The 26778-nt window shown below is 39.5% G+C and overlaps 3 protein-coding genes across 3 annotated transcripts; all 3 read right to left on the reverse strand.

The window, feature by feature from the left end:
- Positions 1-2120: 2120 nt before the first annotated feature.
- On the reverse strand, positions 2121-16881 carry si:ch211-14k19.8 (mucin-5AC). The gene is made up of 11 exons (XM_034687479.1): positions 16510-16881; positions 14619-15008; positions 12329-14248; positions 12148-12236; positions 12002-12060; positions 9523-9686; positions 7641-7806; positions 7361-7552; positions 4775-4996; positions 2627-2786; positions 2121-2530 (listed from the first exon to the last, which is right to left on the reverse strand). Exons 1-11 carry the CDS (start codon positions 16550-16552, stop codon positions 2459-2461), a joined length of 3477 nt encoding a protein of 1158 aa, XP_034543370.1. The 5' UTR covers positions 16553-16881; the 3' UTR covers positions 2121-2458.
- LOC117815580 (perforin-1-like) lies at positions 16574-19518 on the reverse strand. Its single transcript, XM_034687377.1, has 3 exons — positions 19109-19518; positions 18909-19002; positions 16574-17571 (listed from the first exon to the last, which is right to left on the reverse strand). Exons 1-3 carry the CDS (start codon positions 19516-19518, stop codon positions 17374-17376), a joined length of 702 nt encoding a protein of 233 aa, XP_034543268.1. The 3' UTR covers positions 16574-17373.
- Positions 19519-21383: 1865 nt separating this feature from the next.
- On the reverse strand, positions 21384-25276 carry LOC117815655 (perforin-1-like). Its single transcript, XM_034687480.1, has 9 exons — positions 25007-25276; positions 24823-24902; positions 24189-24234; positions 23552-23688; positions 23144-23282; positions 22975-23055; positions 22388-22884; positions 22188-22281; positions 21384-21886 (listed from the first exon to the last, which is right to left on the reverse strand). The coding sequence occupies exons 1-9, from the start codon at positions 25274-25276 to the stop codon at positions 21674-21676; spliced, it is 1557 nt and encodes a 518-aa protein (XP_034543371.1). The 3' UTR covers positions 21384-21673.
- Positions 25277-26778: the final 1502 nt, after the last annotated feature.

The raw sequence follows: 26778 nt of genomic DNA on the forward strand, positions 1-26778 counted from the left end.
TATGAATGTTTCATTCTGACAAAGGCAAAGAAAAGTGAATGTCCTCTTACGCTCTCATTTCAATCTCCCCCTAATGTCTCTACCTTTCTTTAAGTTTCAGGGGCTTTGGCTCAAATACAAAAACAGAAGTCCTCCCCCATGAGAGTCACCTCAACCTGGCAGGTAACTTGTTTTGTGTTAACCATTCCCAGAGTCCAAACTGAACATTAAGAAGCATTATTTATTAATATGCTCAGCAGAGCTTGAACAATGCTGGATTAGGAGGCCCAGGGAAGCAAAACGTTTTCTTTCATCATTAAGGACCAGGGGATCAGTTCTAAACAGAATTCATTATTTAGCGTCGCTGAATACAGATTTCAGCTGTATCAATATCATATTTGTGTGTGGATCAAATGTTTTACTCACTTCTCAAACATAGTATTGGAGCTTGTTATAGTTGTTTTCATCCCAATTGGTTTCATAGTTGATTAATTTCTCTGTTTTATGTTTGTTTCCCCCTGCCTTGGATTTCTGAGTACATGATTATTTCACATTATTTTACAGCTCCAGGAGTAGTGGGTGCCACAGTGGGGCAGTCAGACCTTTTTCTTCAGAGAGATTAGGTACAGTATTACTGAGGGACACACCTTACCTGACAGGGTTCTTGCACAACAACAAATTTGTGAGCGTTCAAATTATATAAAAACATCTACCTTAAGCTTTTAGGGGCCCTTCAAACTTTGGAGCTGATAATCCAGTTTTGCCTAGAACAATCTTCCACAAGAGAGTTTGGATGGATAAAGACTAATTCACCGCTTGCTAAATTCTTAGAAAAAACAAGATTAGCTGTCTAAGGGTTTCTTTTTTGCAATCTTATCCTAAAACTCTGAGTTACTATTTATTACCTAAATGTATTCATGCTGTCAAAACTTTTTTTCCTAATGAATAACAATGCTGTGTACTCTGTTCTGTACACCAAGCCTCTAAATCCAGGTAAAACACACTTTTAGTTTCATGTTTATTGCTGTTTTTGACAGAATCTCAAGGTAATAGTTGGACATTGAAATGGGAAAATTGTTTTTGCTTTTTAGCTGAATGGCAGATAAAAAAGATGTGTAGCATTCCTTCACACCTTTAGAGTAAATAAGACACTCATGTCATTAGCTAAAGGCGAGCCTGGCTCTTTAGAGCTAACAAAATCCTTCAGGGAATGATCCACAACATAATCCCTTAAAATGTAATGTGTAGTTTTCACACATCACTATTTTTACCACTTGAAATAACACAATGTAATGTCATAATTTAGCAGTTTCTTTCTTTCTTTCTTTTGGGGCTTTTTGCACCTTTATTGGAGTGGGGAGGACAGTGGATAGTGCTGGAGACGGGGAGTGAGTGGGGGAGTGACATGTGGGAGGGGGGGCCGCAGGCTGGAATCAAACCCAAGCCAACCGCTTCATGGGAGTGCAGTTTAGCCATCAGGACAAATCCGCACCTGTAATTTAGGAGTTTCTAAAGGTGCCAGAAGAAAAAGATCCGAGCCACAACAGCTGTTGATTTTTTTGTGCTGGGCTCAGCAAACATTGCTGGTCGCAGCTACAAATTCACCTCATAGACATGAAAATGATATCCAATTTACCTTCTAACTCCATGCAATGACCATCACTTATATAACTATTTCAGTTATTTAATTATTGAGAATATTTTAGGGCTTCCATATAGCTGTTAAAGAGACTTGGTGTAAGCAAAGTGTATTTCAAGTGCTACACAGAGTTTAAACCAGTCTGTATATATACGGTATATTTTTATATCTATATTTATCACATGATAATATTTATATTTATTTTTATTTATATCAGTCTATATTCTAGGACAGAACATTTATTTTCTACATTTAATAGTCTCTGGTTTAAGCACTCAGGGACTTACCTCTATCTCTATGCAGGAAAGTGTTTTCCCAATAATTTCAACCTATGACAATTATCTTTTTAATTCTTCTTGTGGTTTATTGTTTAATGGTGTTTTATGTACTTGTTGTAATACGTTTGAGAACATCCTGTAAAACTCTTAATTAACTGACTCAGTATATGTGAAATTCTATACTGAGAAACATTTTTTGCTAACCTGAGTATGTATAAATACACTTGGACTTATATTTTTAATGACAAATGCATACACAATACAATTATTCTTACCCTGAGTATCATTTATGTCCATCAAAGCATTGTGTAGACATTAACACGGCCTCTTTGTTTTTCTGTTGTCCTTCATGCAGTCAGAATAAGCTTACAAGAAACAAATTTGAGACAAAACTGGAAAATGTAGCAACAATTTAACAAAAATAGAGACACACATATACACATATACACATTTACAGTTATCCTCTTACATCTATCAACAAAACAACAGTATTTAAGGCACAGGATTTGACGTTAAGTGACATCAACCAGTGTAAGACCTTTGTGTTTCTTCTTTTTGCGTCTCAAGCAGTCCAGCTCTTCATGTCCACCAGCTCCATCCCCTCACAGTAGGACCGAGGCCTCGACACCCTCACCTGGTTCCACAGGAGGGAACACATAAACACACAATAAAACCACGTATATGTTTTACATTTCTTTATACACCTGAATAAAAACAGTAAGAAACTCACTGTGGGCGTCCTGTGAGAAGCCAGTTGCTGCAGAATCGGGAAAGGAGTCCACTGAATGGGTTCAACAGGCCAGCTGCACACGGAGAGGTCACTGGCCTTACCTGAGTCCAGCACACCTTCCCCCATGCTCACCTCGCTTCCTCTCCAACCATACTGAGAGCTACAGGGAATACGAAGATATGGGATCATTTTACACAAACATCATCTTTATACTGCCTGAGTGAACAAGTGTTTTTACTTCATTACATCAACATTTTTGCAAACATTAAAATCAGACTTTAATGGGAAAGATCCCACGGTTAGGGTAAGAACAGTGCAAACTATTGCTATAATACTGAGGAAAATACAATACAAGTTTCATAACGTGGACTACAGCCTCTGTACATAGGAAACAAGATTTAACTACTGAACTAAAGCTTTAAATGTTTTCACCCTCTTTTAGCTTACTATTTTGGATTTACTGCTGAAACTGAAACATTTATTCTTTAGGTTCAGGCTCTCTTCAGGGTTACTCCAAGAGGTAGACAGTGGTTTTTAGAGTAAGAGCTCTAATTAACCACTGTACACAGACTGCCCACTTCTTAATGTCAGGTATTTGGCAAACATATACGATATTTTGGGTTGCCAGAGGTCCAAATTTCCTTGGAGGAGAATGAACACTTAAGAGCTTGGCAAGAAAAATCACCACCATTGTTTAGGGTTGGGCACACTTCATAACTGAACTCACACCTTTCTTGGTACCCAAAAACACATTGGTATGCTTTTCAGTGTTTTACTCTGTCACAACAAAACTGTAACTTCTGTTGTTAAGCATCGACAACCACACAGTCACACCCTCCCCAGTAGTCCGTAATCTTCATCCTCTACCTCACCCTTTCCTTCAAACCACACATCAGAAACGTCACCAAAACATCCTTTTTTCACCTCTGCAACATCTCACTGCTCAGATCTTCTCTCTCCTCCTCTGCTGCAGAAACCCTCATACACGCCTTCATAACCTCCCGACTTGACTATTGCAACAGCATTCTTTATGGCCTCCCCTCCACTGACCTCAAAAAACTCCCAATATGTCCACCTACAAAGCACTCAATGACCTCGCCCCCTCATACCAAACACCACTCCCTATCTCGCCGCCTCAGATCATCAGATGCCAATCTCCTGTCCCCCTATCACCAAGTCAAAGCACCGCACCTTGGGGGACAGAGCCTTTGCCATTGCTGCCCCGGCTCTCTGGAACTCTCTCCCTCCACACATCTGCAACTTCACTTCAATCATTCAAGAACCACATCAAGACCTACATGTTCAAAAAAGCATACAACACATGACCTCAACTCATGCCAACCTCTGTCCTTGTTCTGTTTTATTTACTGGTTTTATTTTTACTTTTGTTCTATGTAAAGCTACTTTGAGTTTTAAGAAAAGCACTATATAAATCCTATGAATAATAATAATTATTATTATTAAAACAGCTCCAAACTTCTTTAACAGTTGTTTGTTTAAAAAACATTTAACACCTCACTAAAAAAATGTCCCTGCCCCCTCGCTTTGCACTGCTCACTGTTTTTAGGTTTTTACATTAGTTTGATATATTTTGTGTACTATCAGGTGAGTAGTCGGATTCATCAAATTGCCATAGCCAGCTTTACATTTTGCATTGCCACTATCGAAGCTAGCACTTCTGTACTGAATATTTGAAAGTGTTACAAAACTTGTGACCATGTGAGGCTTGCAGTTTCTTTAACTCACTAAGAATAGATGCATTGGTGGCTTATTTTTTTCTCACCCTGTTTCTCTGTATGTCAGAGGAAGTGATTTATAGAACGCAGAACAGAAACACCTTTGTTATTATTTCCTTTTTTGGAAATCATTTCAATTTACCATGTGCAGGTTTACTGGTATTCATGTCAGAGCGATGGCTGAACATAACTTTACAAACAGAGAAAAGGGGCATGCACTTGGCTTGCTTGTTTTATCTGGATCTATATTTAAAGTTATGATTTAAGCCTGTCAAATACTAAAACATTTTCAGAAGAATGGAGGAGGCACAGACATTTGCAGGATTAATAATAACTTCAACATAATGATACTAGCAAGCATACAAACAACCCATGAGTAATACTGAGCCTGTGTGTGTTTGTCTGCATGTACCTGTGCGGGTAGATTGTGTTGATGCGTGTGCCATGGCTGGGGCAGGTGGATGCCAGCGACAGCGTGTCGTCGTGGTAACAGCAGGGGCGGTCGAGTGCCCGCAGGTGCAATAACTCATCAGAGCGTGTGAAAGCAGGATTATCCAGCGAGTCTGCTGATCCTGCCCACGAACGCAACCAGAACCGTCCTGACAGCTCATCAAAATGGTTGAACCTGCGATAGCTGTACACAATGAGTCATCACGTGAGGTTGAATATTCACAGGTTATTGTGTCTGCTTGCAATTTATTCTGGGTCACTGGGCCAGTTTGGAACATCTCTCTGGAGGATAACTTGCAGAAATCAACCAATCAATCATACATTGTTAGCTCTAACAATGTATTTCTGTTTTCTGAAGTTATAAACAAAGATGTGTTAATGTCTCCAATCCGCTCATGACTGACCCTGTTGGAGAAAGTAAAGCTCTGACCTAAGAGTCCAGCTTCCTCTGTACAGATTGCTCTCTCTGTGCTGTTAAGGAGACACTTTGGATTTAAGGCTTAGCTTCAGACTCTTACTTCCTGTCTGAACTGTCTCTGTCTGCATCTCTTTCCAACATTAGAAGTTAATCTCTGCCAGAGGATGAAACATCATTGTCCCAGTGATGATAGATAAACTCCCCTCTCTTTCAGTCCTACTTTATGACTCCAAATTCAGATGTTGGAAAATGATTTCAAATTCTCAGCCTGGGCAGCTTTGGGAGACTGAAAAATCCAAATGTCAGCACAACAGATCATCAAGCCCACAAGGGCTTCAAGGGAGTTTCTTCACACTTCAAGATGTGATACTTGAAAATATATCCAAAAATAAATGTGAGAAGATAATTATTCAAATAACAGTGAACACCAGTCTGCTCATGTGTGCTGCATACTATTCATTAGCTGTAGTGTATACATTTGGTTTGATATTACTTATGTTGTGAGGTTTCTTTTGCTTAAAATTAATAATTTCAGTAGGTGTGCTTTTGAAAATGTTTCATCAGGATGGAAGTCAGTGAGATCTGACGTCTTGTCCCCAAAAACATGCATTCCCTAAACTGACTTCATGAGATGACAGTGAACATGTCTCGGTACGTATGACAGCAAGGGGTGTCTGCATTGCAGGGTTGAGGGTGGACGTTTGGAATCAGCCAGACTGTCTCCAAATTTGCTGCGAGTCTGCAGCTCAGGCTTCATCTTCAGTCTGCAGCTAGAGGGTGACACCTGGTGGACATTATTGCAATCACAATCTCCTTGTCCGCAGTCACACCCTTCTCAGTGTCTTTTTCCCCTCCTCAATTTCAACATGTGATCTTGCCCAAGGCGTCTAGTTCTTTCCTAACGGTATGTGTGTCAGTGTGTTTTAACATTACTTGTGGTATTCTAAAAGGTCTATCCAGAAGCCTCAGGAGAGGTTAATGAAACGGTGTAAAATACCTAAAATAAAATCCTCTTTGTACCCAGATCTGTGAAAAAAATGATAATACATGTGTTTTATTTGCAGCCAATAACAACCACATTCTTGGACTGGATGCAGCCTATGATTGGCCCACTACAGCAGCAGCTTCAACCCATGCAGTCTGTGGTTTGATGAAGTGGAGCTGCATTTTTTTGGTGGGGTTGGCAGCATTGTTAATCACCTTTTTAAAATGATTCAGATGAGGAGGACTGACGGTGCCATTTGATGCAACTGAAAGCTTTGTATTGATATTTCATAGAACTCTAAACATTATGCACCAGTTTTCATTTAAGAGATGTCCTCAGGTTATGAAGCATTAAATTCAATTATATTTGAGTGACCATTTGTAATAAGTTTATCAATTTATGATCATTTTTTCCTCACTGTATTTCTAGTGTTCTCTTCGAGCTGTAATGTAGGTTAAACATATTTCTTGTACCAGAGTCAGAACAAAAATGACTCTTAAATCACCACATACAGGATGTTTGGGATCTGTGATTGCACAGACAACAGGCTGATTAGACTTTTTGTGGCTTTTCAGTCAGCATCATCAGAACTGCTGCAAAAAAATGTCAGTAAAGACTTGAAATTAAGATTAAATAATGGTTTCTGATTGGGCTGTCCATCCTTACATTTCACACAGACTCTACATTTCCAAATACCTACATATTTGCTCACTTTATCACAGTGAATAAAAAACTTTTACTGGGGAGACTTGAAAAATTGTGATACATCATTAAAACATCTCTGATGCTGTGATGAATTAATTCTGTGATCAATTTGAATATTAAAATTATTAAAGGCCCAATGCGTAAAAAATTGGCGCAATGATATTGCTCACCCCCTCCTGTCTGGGAAGTAACAGAGGCCGTTGAGGAATAAAAGCTCCTGTGATACAATTAAAAACGTCTATCTATACAAAGACTTTTGTGCACAACAACAACCGCTCTCTTCTTCTTTTTCTCAATCTGTCAATCTTTGAATGACACCATGTGAACTCTTGAACCTTCATGTAATGTAAGTGAGCCCTGTATATATTAATATTTGTATTGTAGGTTGTTTAATGTGAGCTGTAATCTATTATTATCTTTATCAGAGTGTCGGTGTATACCTGCTCCGAGTCTGATCCACTTTGGCCTGGATCAGAGCAGCTTTGTAGCGTCGCACTGCAACAAAGGCCAAAACACCTATCGCTGTCACCATGATGAGCAAGATGGCGAGACATGCACCCACGAGCCGCGCCCGAGTCATCCTCACGTCACACCTCTGACCCATGTACCAGAAGTCCTCTCCTACAAGGCAGCTAATACAAACAGAAAGACAATCAAACCCAAACAAAGTTTCTGGAATGGAGGTGAAATACCAAACTTTCTAGATGAGCGTGCTCTTACCGACAAACTGGAAACTGGCCTGGGTGATGAGTGCAGATACCGTGGTGGTGGCAGTGGTCAGAGTGGCAGATAGAAGAACAGCTGTAGTTTGAAGAGCCAGGCTGAGACCCACACTTATATCCTGCTGGGCACTGCAGTAACCAGTCACACACATCACCCTGCAGACCTGAAGGGAATACATGTGGAAGGATTAGACTTTCATTGATCTGAACAGATCACACAAGACCAACCTCTAAGATGTGTTCAATCTCAGCAACTTCCAACTTTCCTGCCCTTTCTGTAGCACTCAACCCAGAGCAACTTCCATTACAGTGTTTAAATTGTCACACACAGCTTGATTTGGGAATTACGAGAAGGAATGTCAGAGAACAAACCAGCACCACAGCTTAGTCTGTCTGCAAGTGGTGCATCTGTGGGGAACCAATAAGGCCATGGACTGATAGACTTCTTTTTTTTTTGCACTTATGAGACTTTCACAGCAGTGAGAAAATATGTGCTGAAATCACTTAAAATAAACATGTGAATGCAATAAAGGAGCTCTATGGCGCAGAAAACAAACATAAAAGAACTAAATATGTACATTTACGCAGGATGCATTTCTGTTAGTTTGCTTTTTCTCTGGAAGTATTGTTTGATTGTTATTTAAGTTGTGTTTTTGAGCATTTTTTGCCTTTATTGGATAGGGAAGCTGAAGAGAGACAGGAAATGTGGGGAGTAGACAGACGGGGAAGACATGCAGCATATTGTAGAGGCTGGGCGTCGAACCTGCAACCACTGAGACAGGGACTATATCCTCTGTACATGGGGCGCACTCTTAGATTGCAAGGCCAACGGTGCCCTATAAGTATTGTTAACTGTTAATTATGCTTTAAACATGTATATTTGCTTTACAGCAGTCAAATGACATATCAGATCATGCAGCCATCTGCAGAAAAATAGCATATACAGGGATGCGTGGGATTTGGAAGATGGGTAAGTGTGATTTTTTGACCTTGATGGATTGATTCAGGGTCATTTTGTGAACATGTGTTTATGCATATTTAGCAAGATTTCATTTTTCCTGTTTCATTTGATCCTCAATCAAATCGTATTCATTTTACCCCAAAGGATCTGAAGACTTGATGAACTTGTCATCCTATCTGTTAACCAGTTAACAGTACCGGCTTCAAGAACCAAGCTAAACCAGCGCCACAATCAAGTCCTCTGACGTTAAATGCATTCACAGCCCTGTGCTGTTCTTCAGAATCAGAATCAGAATCAGCTTTATTTGCCAAGTATGCTTGAACACACAAGGAATTTGACTTTAGTAAACTGTGCTCTCTTTGTACAAGGCATAAGAATAGGAATAAGAATAAGAACTACAATAAAAAATAAAATGAAAATATAAAATTGTTGTAGATGGGGAAAAAAACTTAATATGTGTGAATGATTACAGACAATCGTAACAAGTTTAATATCCAAGTAAGTGGGACATGTTAATCTGATTGAGCAAACTAGATTGTGAGCCAAACTGAGTCAAACTAACCCAGTTATGGTGTTTACATGAGACCGTCTATAAGTGGGTCAATCAAGTAAGGAGGTTAAGAACAGAACTCCCTCTCAGGTAAATAAATTCACTGTGGCTAACCGCTAACCCTGCAGTTCAAGTATATTTTGAGCCATTATAAGACAGTCAGAGGAGAAGAAAGAGGACAGAAGAAGAGGGGGAGATGTGGAAAATTACTTGCAGCATAAGCTCTTCAGTTAGAACCGTCTTAAACCCTGAGAGTTTGCATGTTTGGTCGGCTTTCTGTGAGCTGACAGGTTTAATATTCTAAATGTCCTTGAATCACACTTTCTTGCATATGGTCAAGATCTTATTGATGCATTGATTGAGGCTTACCCCCCAGTGTGATGTTGGTGATCTTGGAGGATCTGAATTTCCTCCGCTCTCGAACAGCCTGAGTGAGTCCTGTTCTCTCCAACAGTGACGACGGTCCGGTCATGCTGAGCCACTTCAGAGCCTCACTGGTTTTAAACTGGACCAGACTCTGCACCGCATGGCCACTACAACAACAGGACAACAGTGCTAACCCATTGCATCATTGTCTTTGTGGTATCATCATATTCTAGCTATAGTTGGAGGCATCAAGATTGTATAAAGCAAAAAAACCTGGCTCTGGTTGAAAGTAACCACACTTTTGCTGTTCTGAATGTACGTCCAAAAATACTAAAGGCTCTGCTTACCGTCTGGATGAAAAGAGAATATTTCATCCGCTGCGGGAAGGGAAATTTTTAACCTACTTTCCAATTGAGCTTCTTTTTCCAAATCCAAAGATGTCAGCAGAAAACTGAATATTTTCTCTCTTCCTTAGTTCAATATAAACCAAAACTGAAAACTGTGAAATCACTTTATTTTCTACCGGCATTTTAAGTTTTCACAAAAACAACATCTGCACATTTCACTTGTGCTTTTACAACAAGAGTCTGTAACAAACTCTGTGTGACTGGACAAAGGCACAGTGGTGCTTTGAGCTAAATGCTCACAAAGATAATTCCAACATGCTGTTGTATAGCAGGTGAAATGATGCTCTTACAATACATTATTAAAAAGTTGAATGTGCTCCATCTTCACTATCCAAGTGTAGCAAGTTGGCATGAATAAAAAGATGATAAATTATGACATGATGTTGCACTAGAGGGAAGTTGTAACCAGAGTTTCTCAATGGATCCATGGTAATGTCATTTCCTGTTCTGTGGGTTAACAGAATTTTTTAAACTTGACAAACAGATTAAAAAACTTTCTGTTTCACATCCAGCAAAAGTTTTTTTTCCAGATCCACATCCAGATAATCTTTGAAAATACCTGAAATTCGTTTATTGTTTTTTGTTGTAAATAATGTTGAATTTGTTTTGTCTGTTTTTTTTTTTTTTCTATTTTTATTTTAATTTTTAAATTTTTAAATTTTATTGTCATTATTCATGTGTCTTTATTTGAATGTTTGTAAAAATGAATACATTTCAAATCATAAAAAAAAAGAAAATTCCTGAAATCCGTTCACTGTTTTTTGTTGTAAATAATGTTGAATTTGTTTTGTCTGGTTTTTTTGTTTTTTTTTTAATTTAAATTTTTTTTTTTATTTTATTGTCATTATTCATGCGTCTTTATTTGAATGTTTGTAAAAATGAATACATTTCAAATCATAAAAAAAAGAAAATTCCTGAAATTCCACCCGAGTGATGTTGAGATCACTCGGGTGAGATTGAATCCTTCTGAGTTTTGGAAGATCAGCATGTATTTATTTATCAGAATATTAAATATTAATGAATTGGACAAAGTACAATTATACCTCATTTTTGGTATTTTAATGTATTAGAAAGTTCCTGGAATTTGATGAATTCTTTCACTTAATAGTTTTGAAAACACCCTGCCTTTAGTTACTAAATTATATGCCAAATTTTAATCTATATCTAAAAAATCATGCAACAAATGCAAACGTTTAATCACCATAATAAACTTTGCCAAGAAGTTCATTCTTTTATTTTGGAAAACATGAATGCCCCCAGCCTTTAAGATGTTTCTAGAACAAAATTTAGTCCACTGAAGAAACTGACTTTGGAAAAACATAATCCAGGACACATTTTTCAAGACCTTTTCCCTACTTTAAAATATTCTCTAGAGAGATTTAATAGCAGACTTCAAAATGTGAAGGCCCTGAACTTGAGAGATAGGTATACCGCTAATCATTGACATATAATGGGTCTGAGTTTTTCAGAATTCTGGTACTGTTTTTTGTGTTTGGTGTTTTGTTTCACAGAAATCTGTGTGTATTTAAGTTTGTGTTTGTTTTCTTAGTCGTTTTACTTACTGGAGTAGAGTGGTATAGAGATGTACGATGTACTGCTGAGTTTCTTTTAGTGATGCTATATAGCAAAGTTTCAGGACAGAACCACACCCCGCCTCTTCCGGCTGTCTGATAAATTCCAACCTATCCCTCTCTTCCCCTCCGTTCTCAGATTCAGCACCCCTCCCTCCCTCCCCTTTTCTTCCTATTTCTTTCTTTCCTACTATATATATACAGAGTTCGTCGTGCCTGGGAGCCACGGCAGATCCCCTAATAAGCTTCCCCAAAACCAGTAACAGCAAGAAGTTCAACGTCAAATTCAGAATCACTATTCCAAATAGATCAATAAATCATTGTCAGATTAAATCCTGTTGATGGACTGGTCCTTGCTAGTGAACTTAATGGTGCTGGCCATTGCACACATTGTGAAAATAAAAGGATGAGGTGAAAAAAATATATAAATGGCACAAACTTGGACTCACTAAAGTTTGGCCACACTACACATGCACATACATACTTTAAGGAGTAGGACCTCACCTGCTCCAGACTCCCAGCAGCCTGGTGAACCCCGGGGCTCTGTGAAGGTACGGCTCCATCTAAGAGAAACAGGGAGGGAAACTTTGTACAGTCTACTAAATCAGCATGCCATTATATTTTAAGCCTTTGTGTGCAAGATCTCTCACCCAAGCAGCTGCATCTTCTTCCAGGCTGGACTTAAAATCGGATCTGGACTCTTCGACAATGATCTGCAGCAGCAGCTCAATTGACTCCACTGGTGGACAGAGTAAGCAAATAAAGTCACTTACAGAAGGCCCCAACTCTGAAACTCTTATTTAACTTCACATATAAGCAAACAAATAATACCTCTAATGGCTACAGGCTGGTCTGGCACAATGTAGAACTTAGGTGGCCGACTGGTTGTGGAGCTCCAGGTAGGTTTGGAGTTCAAAGCAGAGGTTTGGAGAGTTGAAAGATTCTCCTGGATGGCATGTGGCGTTGTAAGAGGGATGGCTGTGGGAGTCTGTTTGGTTGAGCTGCTTGGGAGCCACTGCCAAGACTCACCCTGTCTCTCTACTTCCCCATATCCATCATCTTGTTTTACAGTTGTGATGGAGAGGGGAGAGGCTTGTGTAGTGCTGTCGTCTCTGGACTGTTTATATGTAGCTAAGGCGTCAGTAGAAGATGGCAAAAGCAGGGGGTTCTGTGTATGAGCTGTGTGTGAAGATGTAGGTTTGATTGTTGATGTTTTAAAGGTTGTAGGCATGGGTGTGTTTGCAGTGGACTGAGTGGAAACAGAAGACAAAGGTGAGGCTGTGTGAGTAGAAAGTGAAATGCCAAGAAACATAGAGTGCGTTTGGAGCACTTGAGAGTTTGTAGTTGAGAGTTCGGTTTCACTTGTTGACAAAAGAGGAGAAGAAGTCGGTGAATTTTTGGCAGAGTTGGTATTAAAAAGCGTTAAAGTGGGATGCGAAGTATAGATCTCAGTGTTTCTGTTAACAGCTGTGCTTTGGACTACATCTCCCAACGTTAGCGCTGCTCCTGGTGTCGAAGAAGAGTCTGTGAAAGTGAAAGTCCTGTCGTCAGCTTTGGTTACATCAGGAAGGGAGGAGATGGCATCCGTGTTGCTTTGTGTCCTTTCTGTTGCTGTTTGTGTCTCCTTTTGTGTGGTCGGGGCGTTTGTGAAAGGAGTTTGTGTGATGCTCTCTGTGCTTTTAGGGGATTTTGTTTGACTTGGTGTGGAAGGGGAAGTGAAAGTGTGAAGCATCTCTGTGTTTCCAAGCTTTTCAGAGGACTCAAACGCAGCAGACTGACTTTTAATATCTGAAGTAGCAGACACTAAGGAGACATTTGTACTCATGCTTGGTTGAAATGAAGCAGCCGTCATGGGACTGAGAGTGGTGTTGATGTCTGTGATTGCGGTGGAGGATGAGTGTGTCATGCTAGGACTCTGTGAGGAAGATGATGATGATGATGCAGTAGGTTCTGTCTCAGTGTTTGTGCTGGTCGAGGCTTCCTCTGGAGGCTTAGTGGGAGGGTTTAAGGGGTCAGAGGTGATAGAGGAGTTCAGATCAGAGTTTAGTATGTCTGTGCTTCGATGGCCCCTCCAGGATGGGGGTGGTTTCTCATCAGGTGGCCCAGAAACAGCTCCATGATGTGGGAGCCAGATGGTACCACTCTCCCTGGTTGTCTCAGGTGGAGAAGAGGTGACAAATGGGATGCTGGAGCTCACCAAAGAAGAATGAGTGACTCTAAATCTTTGTATATCTGTGCCATCCAAGGTGTTAAAGTGACTTTCTGTTTCATGTGTCAAGGCCGTCTGTGTTTTCGGGAGCTCAATTCCAGAGTTTTTTTCTGTGTTTTCGGTCATTAAAGTGTGAAAAAGTGAGACTGTACTGAGCGTTGGCTGAAAATAGGGGTGTGTCCTCTCTCTGGCAGACGTGGGACCATCAGTGAGGTGAGCCGCTCCAGATGTATCCGCTCCATTGTTTGGTTCTTCCTCAGGAAGAGGGAGAGCTTCCCTATCAGCTCTCCCAGCCACTGCGAGTCCCTGCAGGGGTGAGGTGGGGTGGAGCAGGCCCTGGTCCTGAGAGGAGGAATAAGCCCCCGAACTTGAGTCCAGACCTTCGTAGAGTCGACCTCTGCCCCCTTCTTTCCCACTCACTGTCTCTACACCAATGGAAGCAGCTCTTGTAAAGCTGGTTCCTGTCTGAGACCGATGTAAGAGGTCTTGGTCTGACTGTGGGTTGGTGTGGTCCTCGGAGGAATGTGGGTCATCTTCCTGGACTGGATGACCAGGAACAAACACAAAAACAGAGAGAGACAGGGTGAGGAGCGATAGAGGGGAAATCACAACAGAACCTTCAGCTCTCACACCACAGTGAGCGTGATAAGAACTTTCCGACAGATTTAGGACTCAAAACAACATATTTTGAACGCTATATTTCCACAGTATGTTTCCATAATTACACGCTGTACTGCCAAAGCCACCATAACTGTAAACAAAAATACTTCACTGACACAGCATGGGCAAAAAAAAAAGCTCCATAACAAGTGTAACCTTGTTTCAAACAATTAAATTAAACTCTCGTGATACAACAACTAGGCCACGCAGAGTCGATAAACACAACTGGATAATCAAGTAGCCGTATCTCACCATTATAAGCCAGCTGAATTTCATTTGAGGACTGACTTGCTGCTGTCCAAGAGAGTGTTGCTTTGTTTCTGTCACAGCCGGACAGCAGAACCGTCCCTCCGCTGCTCTCCAGAACCACATCTTCCCCATTTGACACACAACGAATCGATATGCTTGAGTTGCTTTCTAACCTAATTAACTTCAAAAGTACCGTCCGACCGAAAGGGATGCTTAACGTCCAAGTGCAAAGTGAAACTGGTGTACTTTCATCAGAGTGGTGGGTTATAGTGTTGGGTCTGTTGGTGGAGTCAGTAAAAAGTCCAGGTAAAGTGAGATTGATTTGACCAGCAGGTTTTTGGTCCAGGTTGACATCTCCACTGCAGAGGTGGTGCTGCAAGGCCAATGTTTTATCTGTGGAAAGACAAAAAGAGAGGCTGCTGAAAGAGGGGAACACTGAATGAATCATTGACACCTCTCTGAGTCTATACTGCAAAAAATATAACTGTCTTGGCATTTCAACTGAAGTATATTTTGTTCCTAGATAATCTCATTTTAAGGGGTTTAGAGTATAAAAAGAGAAAAGTGTGATATGCTCTAATAAAAGATGTGACATTACATACAAATTATTATATTAAAGAACTGTAAGAGTTCATGATCTATATCTGAAAGGAGGAGAAATGTGTCCCCAGAGCTTGGATTGGTAGCCTGAAGCAGTACTATATCTGCTGATGAAACTAGAAGAAAAATAAACTTAGGCCAACTTTTTCATCACATGTTCTTCCTTCTTAATTCATTAATGACATCAAGACCAATCTGAAGATATGAGACATGATGGAGGCATTCAGGTAACCCTAAAAATGTACCTGTGCACAGAAACCTGGTTCATGCATATTCAGTGGTGGACAGTAACAAAGTCAATTTACTTAAGTACTGTACTTAAGTACATTTTTTGAGTATCTGTACTTTACTTGAGTATTATTTTTTGGTGAACTTTTACTCCACTACATTTAGAAGACAATTATTGTACTGTTGACTCCACGACATTTCTATCAGTGCTCTAGTTACTCACGACTTTTGCTTTGAAGTCAGCTCATGAATTTCCTTCTCTTTTCTAAAATCTGATCCCTAAGACAGTAAAATGTGTTTGTGTAGTTCTGTTTGTCTCAGTGGTTTAGACATCCCTGTATATTGTGCGTCTCCATGGTTGAACGTGGAGCAAACACAGATCACTCAGATCAGGCAGTTCATTTAGAGGTGGTAATGATGGCTATAATTCTCCACCTGAGCACCCATGGCCATATCTTCAGCCCGTGTTAGAGGTTTTTGAAATGAAGAATGATACGTATTGTTTGAAATGTTCTCCCTGTTTCCCACTCTGCCCAAACATACACATTCACAGTCCAACCTGAGAAAGCGTGTTGAGCTACAGAACATTTGTTTAACCCCAGATGAACATTTCAAACTAAGTTGTCTGTGCTTGGAGTAACTTAGTGTCTGTTTTTATTCCATAGTATAGTTTTTAGAGATTTCAAGTAATGGTTTCCAAATAAACACAATGTAACAGAATGTACTCCTATGTCTTGACTGCACTTATGTTATGTGAAAACACAATGTTTTGAGATATTCTAAAAAGTACTTTGAATACTAAAGTATTTTTAAAAGCAAGTCCTTAAGTACTTTAACTCAAGTAATAATCTGACAGAGCAACTTTCACTTGTATTGGAGTAATATTTGACCTATCTATACTTTGACTTAAGTAATGAAGCTGTGTACTGGCGACACAGCAGACAAACTGTTACTTCATGCAATAACATCAGTTATGGAAGAAGCATTTTCAGCCTTATAGTAATAAGTTCAGTGATCAAAGTGTCATGACGCACAGCATTGACTCAGGTATGTCAGGTTTCCTTACCTGTTGTAATGATAACGAGCAGCAGACAGGCGTGGAGCTGCATTTCCAATCATGAGACATTTCAGACTTGGGGACTCTTTTAATCCAAGATCCATACAGACTTTTCAGATGTATAGTAGGCTGTTGGAGCGGTGTGGTGAGAAGTATAGCAGGAGAATAAAATGTTCGACAGTTTTCCTCCTGCGGACAGTCCCAACACCACGGAGAGGCGTCACAAACTTTCCTTCTCCATCATTTCCTCCTGCAGTTCCCTAAATGAGACACACGTGTTCCGGACAGTGTGCCCTGTGATGCGGGATGGATGGGCAGCAGACAGGGGAGTTGGCTTACACCGCCCCCAGGCTGTTACTGTGGTCGTTTGAACCAACTTCACATTTCCAAAGATGAGAGGAAGGAATCCAGTGGTCACGGCAGGAGCTGGTTTTTACAGAGTGCATTAAACGCCACACAGGAAACTTTAAACCACAGGAGGTATGAAGACATGAGAGAGCAGGGACAGTTCATTAGGGCCTTTACATGGACACCCCTAATGAGCAGAGCTGGAGATATTAAGACTTTTTTTTTTACACATTACAAACAAATGATCAATGCAAACAATTAAAAGTTCTTCTTACAAGGATATAAATGAAAACACAACTCATTTAAGGATGAAAAATGATACAATGCTGAATCCATTTGAGTAAAACCCTACATTGTATTGTTATACCTCTAAATTATATCTCCCCAAAAATGTTATTCTAAGAACTTTAAAGAGAAATAGTGTTATACATTTTCATTACCTTTATAGGATGTGATTGTCTGGCTCTTTGTGTTTCAGAAAAGTTACCACATCTGTTTAGTGCAAGTCATAGGCATATTGACAGATCATCCTGTCCAGAATGTACTTTTCTTCTGGGGTTTGTCACAGGTCAGAGTGTACCTGATCTCCACACCTCCTCTTTTTGCTGGGCAGGTTATTCTGTGTGTTCCCTGACTCAGGTACTTCACACATGATCCCAGGCGGTCATCTCTGCCCCAGTCTTTATCCCAGACTTCAATCCTCAGACCCAGGAATGTGTCCACCTTCATGGATAGAAGAAAAATACTTTATTTTGTTTTGAACCAATATTCACAAAAAGTTGTTGTGGTTGTTTTTTAATCATATGAAACCTCATGATCAGAGGAAACCTTTGAGGCTAAGAAATAAATCAGGATCACCAAAACTGCAGTTCCTCAAATGGCCACTTGAAATTGGCTCAAAAAGCTAGTCAAAACCCATAAATCAAGTGTGGGTGTGCAACACACTGATCAGCTATTAGCTTTTTTTAAGTTATATTTTTGGGGCTTTTGCCTTTAATCTATAGGACAGCTGAAGAGAGACAGGAAATGTGGGGAGTAGATAGTGGGGGAAATGGTCGTGGCCGGGAGTCAAACCGGCTCCCTCTGCGACGAGGAATGTAGCCTCTGTATGTGGGGCGCTTAGACCGCTAGGCCACCAGCGCCCCTAGTTGGTGTTTTGATACTGCCATCAGAATGGGAATGGCCAAATATGCTTACTTTGTATAAACACATGCCTGTTATCATTACAACAATCCAAAACAATGAAAAATAGTGTCCAAAATATTCTCCAGAAAAACCTTAAAGGTACTGCATGCTCATAAAAACATGGCAAACTCAAGCACCAACAAACAACAGATGGGCATATTGACCTGAATGTAACATTACTTAGTAATTGTAACACAATCTAGTGTCTAACTTAAAACTTGTAAAGGTCAACTAGACATCCCCAGTTGTTTTAAGGAACTCAACGCAAAACGATGGACCTAATGAGTCACAACAACAGACACACAAGTCGATTGGTCAGTTAAATTTTCCATCACTGGAAGATAAATCCCTGGATTCTTCACGCTTAAGCAAATAATCTCGCACTATGTGTCTATCCTTAAATGGGGGAAATTAAAGGCCTTGCTGGATAGTTTGCAAAAGAGACTCTGTGCTTGGGCAGCAACTGGTATTTAAGAAGCATTGTATTCCTCCAGTGGTACCTTGACTAACATTGAAAGTAAATGTAAATAACTTTAATCTTGTGAAGATAATCATCTGAAAGGGTTTGAATATATATATATATATTAATTATAAAATATATTTATAAAATATTTCATATTTGAATAAAATATTTTAGACATATATATGTCTAAATATTTGTATGTATATATACATAGATAAACATGTACACACACACACACACACATATATATATATATATATTTACATATATTTACATATATATGTAAATGTATAAAATATTTTATATTTCAAAATGTTTTTGAACCTCAACTGTTTCTGAGGCTGAATATGGGATTCAAGTAATTAACTTTCTGTCACCTTTGATTGGATGTGTTTGAGAGATTAATACTGACCTTGCCCAAATAATAACGAGCGTTCCAGTAAGGGTAGTTTGACTTCTTCACAGATGTCCTGCGGTAGATGGAACCGTACCACATCTTAACATACCTGTGTTGTGGAAAAAATATGGAAATCAAACAATAGTTTGAATATTTTGTATGTGGATAATGTTTACTGTGCAGCCCCTCTGACACTTGTCTTGTTCTCTACACACCCCTCAGTCCTGCCCCATATATCTCCTTTCAGATTCCAGGCTCTGACAATGGTCACCACAAGTGTTCCTTTCGACACCCTCAGTGGACAGCAGTTGTTATGAAGTTTATTTTGTCTTCTGCAGTAAGGTCTGGACTGTGTGCCGATGGCGTTCTCTTTCAGGTACACTTCTGTGGCAGCCTTCAGTGCCAGTCTTCGTGCCCAATCTGACACTACTGTGTACATTGGTCTCAGGGAATACCTGACAATACCAGGTCGATCCTTGAGAGTTTTCAGCCAATTGCGGTAGCCCAGAGAGTTATCGTGGGTGAGAGAAAACTCCCCTCTCCATCCTGTGCCTCCTACTACCTCAGTATAGTGTTTGTGGAAACCGGTGCCGTATGGGGCATAAAAGTAGTATGAGTATGGCATATATATTTGAATACATGGATATATACTGTATATACTGTATAAATATTTACACACACACACACACACACACACACACACACACACACACACACACACACACACACACACACACACACACACACACACACACACGCAAAGAAAAAGTCAAGTAAGCCTCTTTTTGATATTTGAAAAGAAAAACTGTTAAGGCATTATTATCACAAAAAAAGATTACCTGTTTTTCAGGCTTTGGCTGAGTTTTCTCCCCAGTGTGAATCTTCAGACGAGATGGAGAGGAAGGAGACGTATCAGATGCCTTCAAGTCTGCAGGTAACTTCACTTATATAGGATATGAGTTCTGGCTTGGGACCTTGAGAGGCAACATTATTCATCACTGTTATTTTAAACTCCACCCTCACTTGTTTTTCCTTATGTCACATAAAATGACAGGTACAAAGGAACTTCAGAACAGTCACACACTTGTTCACAAACAAACACACATGTTAACATGTTACACACCAATGCTCCTGTGAGGGACTTACTGTTTATGTAGATTTTGGGGTCCACAACACGTGTTAGTAGATCTTGTTTTGGTTTTCTTATCTTTTTGACAACAAAAAGAAATCCTGCTTTCTTTTAGTGGTAAAATATATCACTCGCTGTAAATCTCTGCCACTGGAATGAAAAAGGCTTTTTGCAGCATGCAGGAAATCACTTAGGCTGACCCCTTCCATGTGTCAGCAGTTTTGGACTTCAAATGTAATACAGAAATTGTCTTTATGTTGTTGGACTGTCGTATGGAGTGTAAAGCTGATGATTGTTGGACATCTGTAAGAAATGGACTGTGTGAACCCTGAATTACTGTGCAAGGTTATGAATAGACAATATATTTATGTTAGTGAAACAATGTGTGTGTGAGAGTGATAAAAACAACAACAACAAACCAATAGTCAGTGTGTGTCTGTTGTGCTGACTGAAAAAACACTTGCCCCAATGAGTGAATGGGCATGACGCCTCTGTGTAGTGTAACTAGTCCACTTTCAATTAAAATAAGCAACTCTGTAAAAGCTAAAAGGATAATCTTGTTATGGAGGTGCACCATCCAGTATAGCAGTCCTGTTCATCTCCTGGCTTCTCTGTGAACAAAAACTGTGTGTAATGAACTCTTGAAGAAATCAGAGCACCTTTCTTTGGGTCTTTGGAAACTCATGACCCATCCCTGAAACTTTACAGATAACACAGAGAGACGAGTATGTTATCCATGATCTCGTACAGAATTTAAAAAAATCAAGACATGGACTCTGAGTTTTGTGTCTTGGCATCAGAAATCCTCCAAAAATTAACACTAGCACAGGAAACCCCTTCAGGCAAGTCTTAATCGTCTTTGGTAAAAATGTGTTACCTTTGTGGAAAGCTGATATTGTTTTTGAAGATTCGTCAACTAAAACCAGATATTTTGGTTCCCATCTGCATCTGACTCTTTCAAACTTAAACTGTTTCTGGTTGTGAAGGAACAGGTAGTGGTGAATTTACATTTTCTCTTTAAAACAACGGTATACATGTTGACTTGGTGAAATTTATCTCAGTGTTTCTGAATCTAAAATCATTGTAGATGATCCACTGGCTACTTTTTGAGCTTTGTGGGAGAATCATCCAAGAGCAGAGTCAGGTGTGTGTGGCTGATTGGTCCTGATTGAGATCAGGTGTGAGTGGCTTATATATACCTTTGAGTGTCAGTGCTCTGTGCTGACTCATTGTCTCACCCTCAGAGATGGTGAGAGGTTCCTTTTGTGTGTATGAATAATGAAAGTGTGTCTCTGTATAAACTGCAGAAAGTTTTACCAATGTTGATTATTGAAGCTTGAGAAAACGCCTTTACATGCTTTTTAAGGTCTTTATTAGCACAAGAAAAAATAAACAAAACAATCTATCCCTAATCACCAATCATACATGACAGTTTTAGTTTCATGATCAAAATGTGGCCCAACAAACAAAGTCTAAAAAACCCTCTTATATATTCAATCACAAAAATATTAGATTAAGCACTTAAAATAAACTGTAATAATATTTAGTATATGTGTGACTTCTTCTTGCTGGCACTACAGGAAAGTAACTTCACCTGATTTAGTGCAAGTCTTAAACCTGTTAACAGATCATGCCACTCAGAATGCTTTCCTCATTTTGGAGAGGGTTTGTACTGGTCACATTTAGCTCCAGTCAGGTGACGGTCACAGGTCAGAGTGTATCGGATCAGCACACCACCTCTCTTTGCTGGGCAGGAGTATGTGCGTGTACCCTGGCTGAGCTTCCTGTTACATGATCCCAGACGGTCATCTCTGCCCCAGTCTTCATCCCAGACTTCGACGTTCAGATTCAAGCGTGTGTCCACCTTTATAAACACAAGTGGAAAAGTTAAATAAGAATATGAGTAATGATGTAATTAAGTTATATAGGTGATTGTTCCAGTTGCTCAAATGTACTTTTTTTAGAAAGTACAACATTTTACAGTATCGACTAATGTAGAGGCCCTGATAAAACGTCCAAGTTCACAGCAGATTTAAATCTGATTACAGGTGGTTAATATGACAATCCCATGGTGTTATAGTTTTACGCTCATTATTGACAAAATATGTGTTATTAGCTTTTCTTTCACCTTTAAGCTGATCTGATCAAAAGCGGTTAGTACTGACCTTGCCCACGGAAAAACGAGCATTCCAGTATGGGTAGTTCGACCTGATCATTCTGGTTTTTCCGGCAAAGGAACCATACCTTATTTTGGCATATCTGTAAATTTGAAAAAAACATGGACAGCAAATAATATCAATAATTGCATTTGTTGCATCTTGTTTACTGTAACTCCGTTCTGACACGTGTCTTGTTCTATACACACCCGTCAGTCTTGCCCCATCTATCTCCTTTCAGACTCCAGGCTCTGACGATGGTCACTACCAGTGTTCCACTCCACGCCTTCAGAGGACAGCAGTTGTAATCAAGGTTAGGTTGTCTGCTGCCGCAGTAGGGTGGTCTGGATGGTTTGCTGATGGCGTTCTCTTTCAGGTACTCTTCTGTGGCAGCCTTCAATCCCTTCTTTCGTGTCTCATGTGACACTAGCATGTACATTGGTCTCAGGGAATACTTGACAATATCAGGGTGATCCTTGAGAGTTTTCAGCCAATTGCGGTAGCCCAGAGAGTCATTGCGGGTGAGGGAAAACTCTCCTGTCCACCCTGTTCCTCCTTCCACCTCAGTGATATGCTGATTTTGAGAACTTGTGCTGTGTGAGGCAAAGGCCTGACTCTCTAGCTTTTTGCTACAGGTCTGTAAACTGCCAGTCACTTTGGTGTTCCCCAGGCCTACATTGACTCCCCCTGATATGCAGCTGTGCACCTACATGACAAAGCAAGATATTACATTTTATTTTGGGCATATAGGATACATGTGTGTTTAAAGCTTTCAAAATATGTGTTCTGCACTTACCCCCCACTCAGATAGGCCATTCAGTCTGGACAAGCATGTACGTGTAGACGTGACTCGCCTTAATCGCCCTCCAAGAAGAGCCTGAAATTACAAACAAATTAAATGTCACAAAAAGGCGAGAAATTTGGTAATTGTTAAATAAAAAAAAAAGATGTGATTGTGTTTCAACCTGGCGGATGTAATGTGTGCCGTAGGTCTGTATGATTTGTTTGTACTGGGCCCTGGTTGCAGAGTTGTAGTTCATTGGCAGTGTCGCAATATCCTTGCTGAACTCAGAGCTGAGGGCTGGGCTGTTCGACACACGGTAACTAAACACAGAAGAACAGTTGTAGCTATACTTCAGTTCAAGGTTTTTATTTCATTACTGGGATAACATGCCAAAAAGTAAAATACATTAAATACAAAAAAGAGAGTCAAAATAAGCTATTGGTTAGACTTACAAACATCACTTATATGAATGCTGGAAGATGAGGATAGATATATCGCTCATTTTGATTAAAGAAACATAAAATGGAGAGAAAAATATGATGAAATATGACAAGCAGTAGTGATGTGAGTGGAGGTCGTCAAACTCTACCTGTAATGGGCACAGAGCGCCATGTGAGAGCTGAAGGTGTAGCGGTCCTCTCTGCTTTTGGCTGCAGCAAAGTTATACACAGCGGAGTGTGTTCCTCCAAATTGTAGGTCACCATACTTCTTTAAGTCTAGTCCAAACTGATATAAAACGAGAGCTGCTTAATTTTCCAAATAAACATAAAAACGTTGATTAAAGAGTCAAATAATTATTTGAAGTATTAGGTGTTTGCCATGCAAATAGTTGTATTCGTAGAAATGTATGACAGGATTTGTGGTTATCTGCCCTTATTACATCACTGCCATACTTCTTATTGTAGATAGCTACCGTTTCTTAACTTAGAGCTAGCCCCAAGTGGACACTCTGGGAACTGCAGTGTGTTGCACTGCAGCACTGGCCTCATTTTTCAAGTATCAGAACTTTACAGCCCACCAGGGGGCTGCGTTCCCCAGCTTTGGGATAATGAGACAGTTTTTGGACCTCACTGTGTTGGGATATGCTGGTCAGTCCAACACTTTGATCCAAAGTGACATAGCCTCGTAACCATAGAGATACATACATTGTATACAAATAGTCCAGGTAATGGTAATATGATGTGTTTATATTTTTTCTATTAATTTAAAGATTAAAGGATTCCTACCTTCCAGCTTGAACTGTCCTGGGAGGTGTAAGCTTCCGACAGCGAGCTGTGAACAGAAATTATGAAATACTTCAAATCAAATTTGTTTAAATCTCAGAAATAATTATATGACTTTCTTGTATCTGCAGAGAAAGTATAGCAGGCCTCTTAGACACATAAGTATACAAAACTGAGCTGTGAAAGAAATGTCTGTTCTTAATTATTCATGATTATAGGAAAAGAAAATTTAGACTTTAGAGCATTGATTGATCCAGAACTTTTGACATTATACTCTAAAATCAGATACTAGAACACAGATCATTCAAGGAGCTGACTTTGGGAAAACAAAATACACATGAGCTAAGTTTTCACAGCAGCTTAATTCATCCTTTGTTCCACTGTAACCACGCTCAGCTAGCTTGCTAATGAATGTACAAATGTTAATATATAAACTTATTACCTTGTAAAAGTTACAGGACTTTTGAATCAGTAATAACACAGACTGTAGTGTTGAGATGGTGACACAAAATAAAACACTTGAATTTCAACAGGCTTTTGATAACAATGGGTTGATCTTAGGAAGTGTTGCCAAAGAATAAAAATGTAGAAATGTTTATAATGCTGTGAGTGACTTTGATTGCTTTTCACAGATTACCTGGCAGTGTTATGTCTCATGCTGGAGAGATGATTGTAGCAGTAGTTGATTGCACGCCAGTCCACTGCAGAGACTGGCAGCTGTAAAAAGTGAAGATAAACAAAGTTAACTGTGTGTTCATTGAACTGTTTCAGCTGCTGCTATATGCGGTGGTTTCTCTTTGGGCCTTGCTGATTTAACTGACCTTCTGTAACACGTTGCCCTGCTTTGGGTTGGAGCAGAGAGTACAGGTGCCTTTAGGGGTGAGGTAGTTTTTAACATCAGTCAGGTAGGCTCTTTTACGCTGCAAGGTGACCACATCATAGCCCTCTCCTACCAGGTTGTGGCCCGGTACAAATGGAGCAGACACACACTGGCTGTGAGTCCCAGTCTGACAGGAGAGGACCGGGGAGTGGAAGAAAACAAAGAGCAGGAGCCCCGGGTAGAAAAGAAGGGAGGTCGAAAAGGAGAGCATGGCTAGAGCTGAAGAGAAAGACAGAGTGGAAAAAATAAATCTATAAGAGTAATGTCAATCATGCTAGAATGTAAATAATAAAAAAAAATGTGACAGGCTTTTAAATGAACATTACAGTTTTGATAGCTTGTGGTAATAACACTTAACAGTTTGTATGTCCAAATAGCAATTCTTCCATATTGTACCACTTTATGACAGTTTAAGATATGACCTGCATGGTTAATGCATCTGCAGTTATATCAGTAAAATACATGCATCTTTAGCAGAGCAAAGAACTCCTTGTGATGCAGCCACAGATTTTTTTACGGAGCTGTATAGCACATATAGCCTAAATAAATTAATAAAAAAATATGTTTTGCTAAAGTTGTAAGAAAACACAGAACTTCCATAAAAGGTAAGCACACACAACATAACAGAACACATGATTTAGAAAAGCAACAAGACTTCAAGAAAATCTCAAAATCAGTAAAAAAAAGAAAAAGAGAAACATCAATCCAAGCAAAATCTTTTGTTTGTAATTCTGGTTAAAAAAACAAACATGTTTAAGCATAATTTAATCCTACTGGTTTACCTTATTGTCAGGGCTCAGCAGGTTTCTTCTGTGATGTGAACCTTCAGTTGAAATCAGGATGAGAAGAGGATGTGGAGATGCCTTCAAGTCAGCAAACAGCAGCACTTATATAGGACAGGAGTTCAGGGTGGACAAGAATGAAAACAACTGGACACAACACATTGTGCATTGATTAATTAGACTTTCCCGTAAATCTGTCAAATTACAGTTGAAAGTCTTGCGTAACAACTATTTAGTTTCTGCAAGGGACCTTAAATTATACAAATTAACCTCCACCCTTGGGTGGGTAGATAATAATATGTTAGGTAAGTTGAATGTCTTCCATTTCTGCACTGAATATGCAAATCACATTAACATCATTAATTAGTTACACATGCAGTTACTTCAGCTTTCATTTAAATTGTTAGTGTACATTCCAGGCACACCTTTTCAGTTCCTCACATGACTTTGAGATATTACATGAGAACGGCTGGACAATTTGTCTCTGTTTTATTTTTACTAATTGTAAGAATGAATTTGGGGGAGCATTTGAACAAAACAAAAGACAAAATGACACTAAGCCAGAGGCTGTGAATTTAGCAATTGTGGGGCAAAAATGAAATAAAATAAAATTGGAACAACTTGTGAAAAAAACCCCACAAGATAATTTGTCTTAAACTTCATTTAGGTCTCAACTTTATTTCTCTTACAGGTGTGTTTTCACATTCATAATTTGTGCAGCTCAATTATAACTTAAAACACATCCTGTTAATTACTTCCTTATCCCTAAATGACATAACAATCAGGTTATACACCTTCTTCCCACATTCAACCTTATAAGTCATATTTAATAAAACATGAAAGACTCCAGTGTGGGTAACTTTTCATTGTGATCACCTGTAGTTAACAGTTTAATTATTGATGATGCAAGGCAAGCATAATTAGTATAAAA

Source organism: Notolabrus celidotus, chromosome 7 (genome assembly GCF_009762535.1).
Source record: "Notolabrus celidotus isolate fNotCel1 chromosome 7, fNotCel1.pri, whole genome shotgun sequence".
Lineage (NCBI taxonomy): Eukaryota > Metazoa > Chordata > Actinopteri > Labriformes > Labridae > Notolabrus > Notolabrus celidotus.

Bases quoted from the DNA above. Each gene is read 5' to 3' on its own strand.
- si:ch211-14k19.8 (XM_034687479.1), bottom strand. From the start codon at position 16,552: ATGCAGCTCCACGCCTGTCTGCTGCTCGTTATCATTACAACAG. The intron at 9,687-12,001 runs GTGAGGTCCTAC...CTGTTGTTGTAG, and splicing joins CTGCTGGGAGTCTGGAGCAG to TGGCCATGCGGTGCAGAGTC. The intron at 4,997-7,360 runs GTATACACCGAC...CATTGTGTACAG, and splicing joins GTGGATCAGACTCGGAGCAG to CTATCGCAGGTTCAACCATT.
- LOC117815580 (XM_034687377.1), bottom strand. From the start codon at position 19,518: ATGCCATACTCATACTACTTTTATGCCCCATACGGCACCGGTTTCCAC. The intron at 19,003-19,108 runs GTGTGTAGAGAA...TCCACAACACAG, and splicing joins ATATGGGGCAGGACTGAGGG to GTATGTTAAGATGTGGTACG. The intron at 17,572-18,908 runs GTCAGTATTAAT...CTATCCATGAAG, and splicing joins CTCGTTATTATTTGGGCAAG to GTGGACACATTCCTGGGTCT.
- LOC117815655 (XM_034687480.1), bottom strand. From the start codon at position 25,276: ATGCTCTCCTTTTCGACCTCCCTTCTTTTCTACCCGGGGCTCCTGCTC. The intron at 24,235-24,822 runs GTAATCTGTGAA...TTCTGTTCACAG, and splicing joins ATGAGACATAACACTGCCAG to CTCGCTGTCGGAAGCTTACA. The intron at 22,282-22,387 runs GTGTGTATAGAA...TCAAATTTACAG, and splicing joins AGATGGGGCAAGACTGACGG to ATATGCCAAAATAAGGTATG.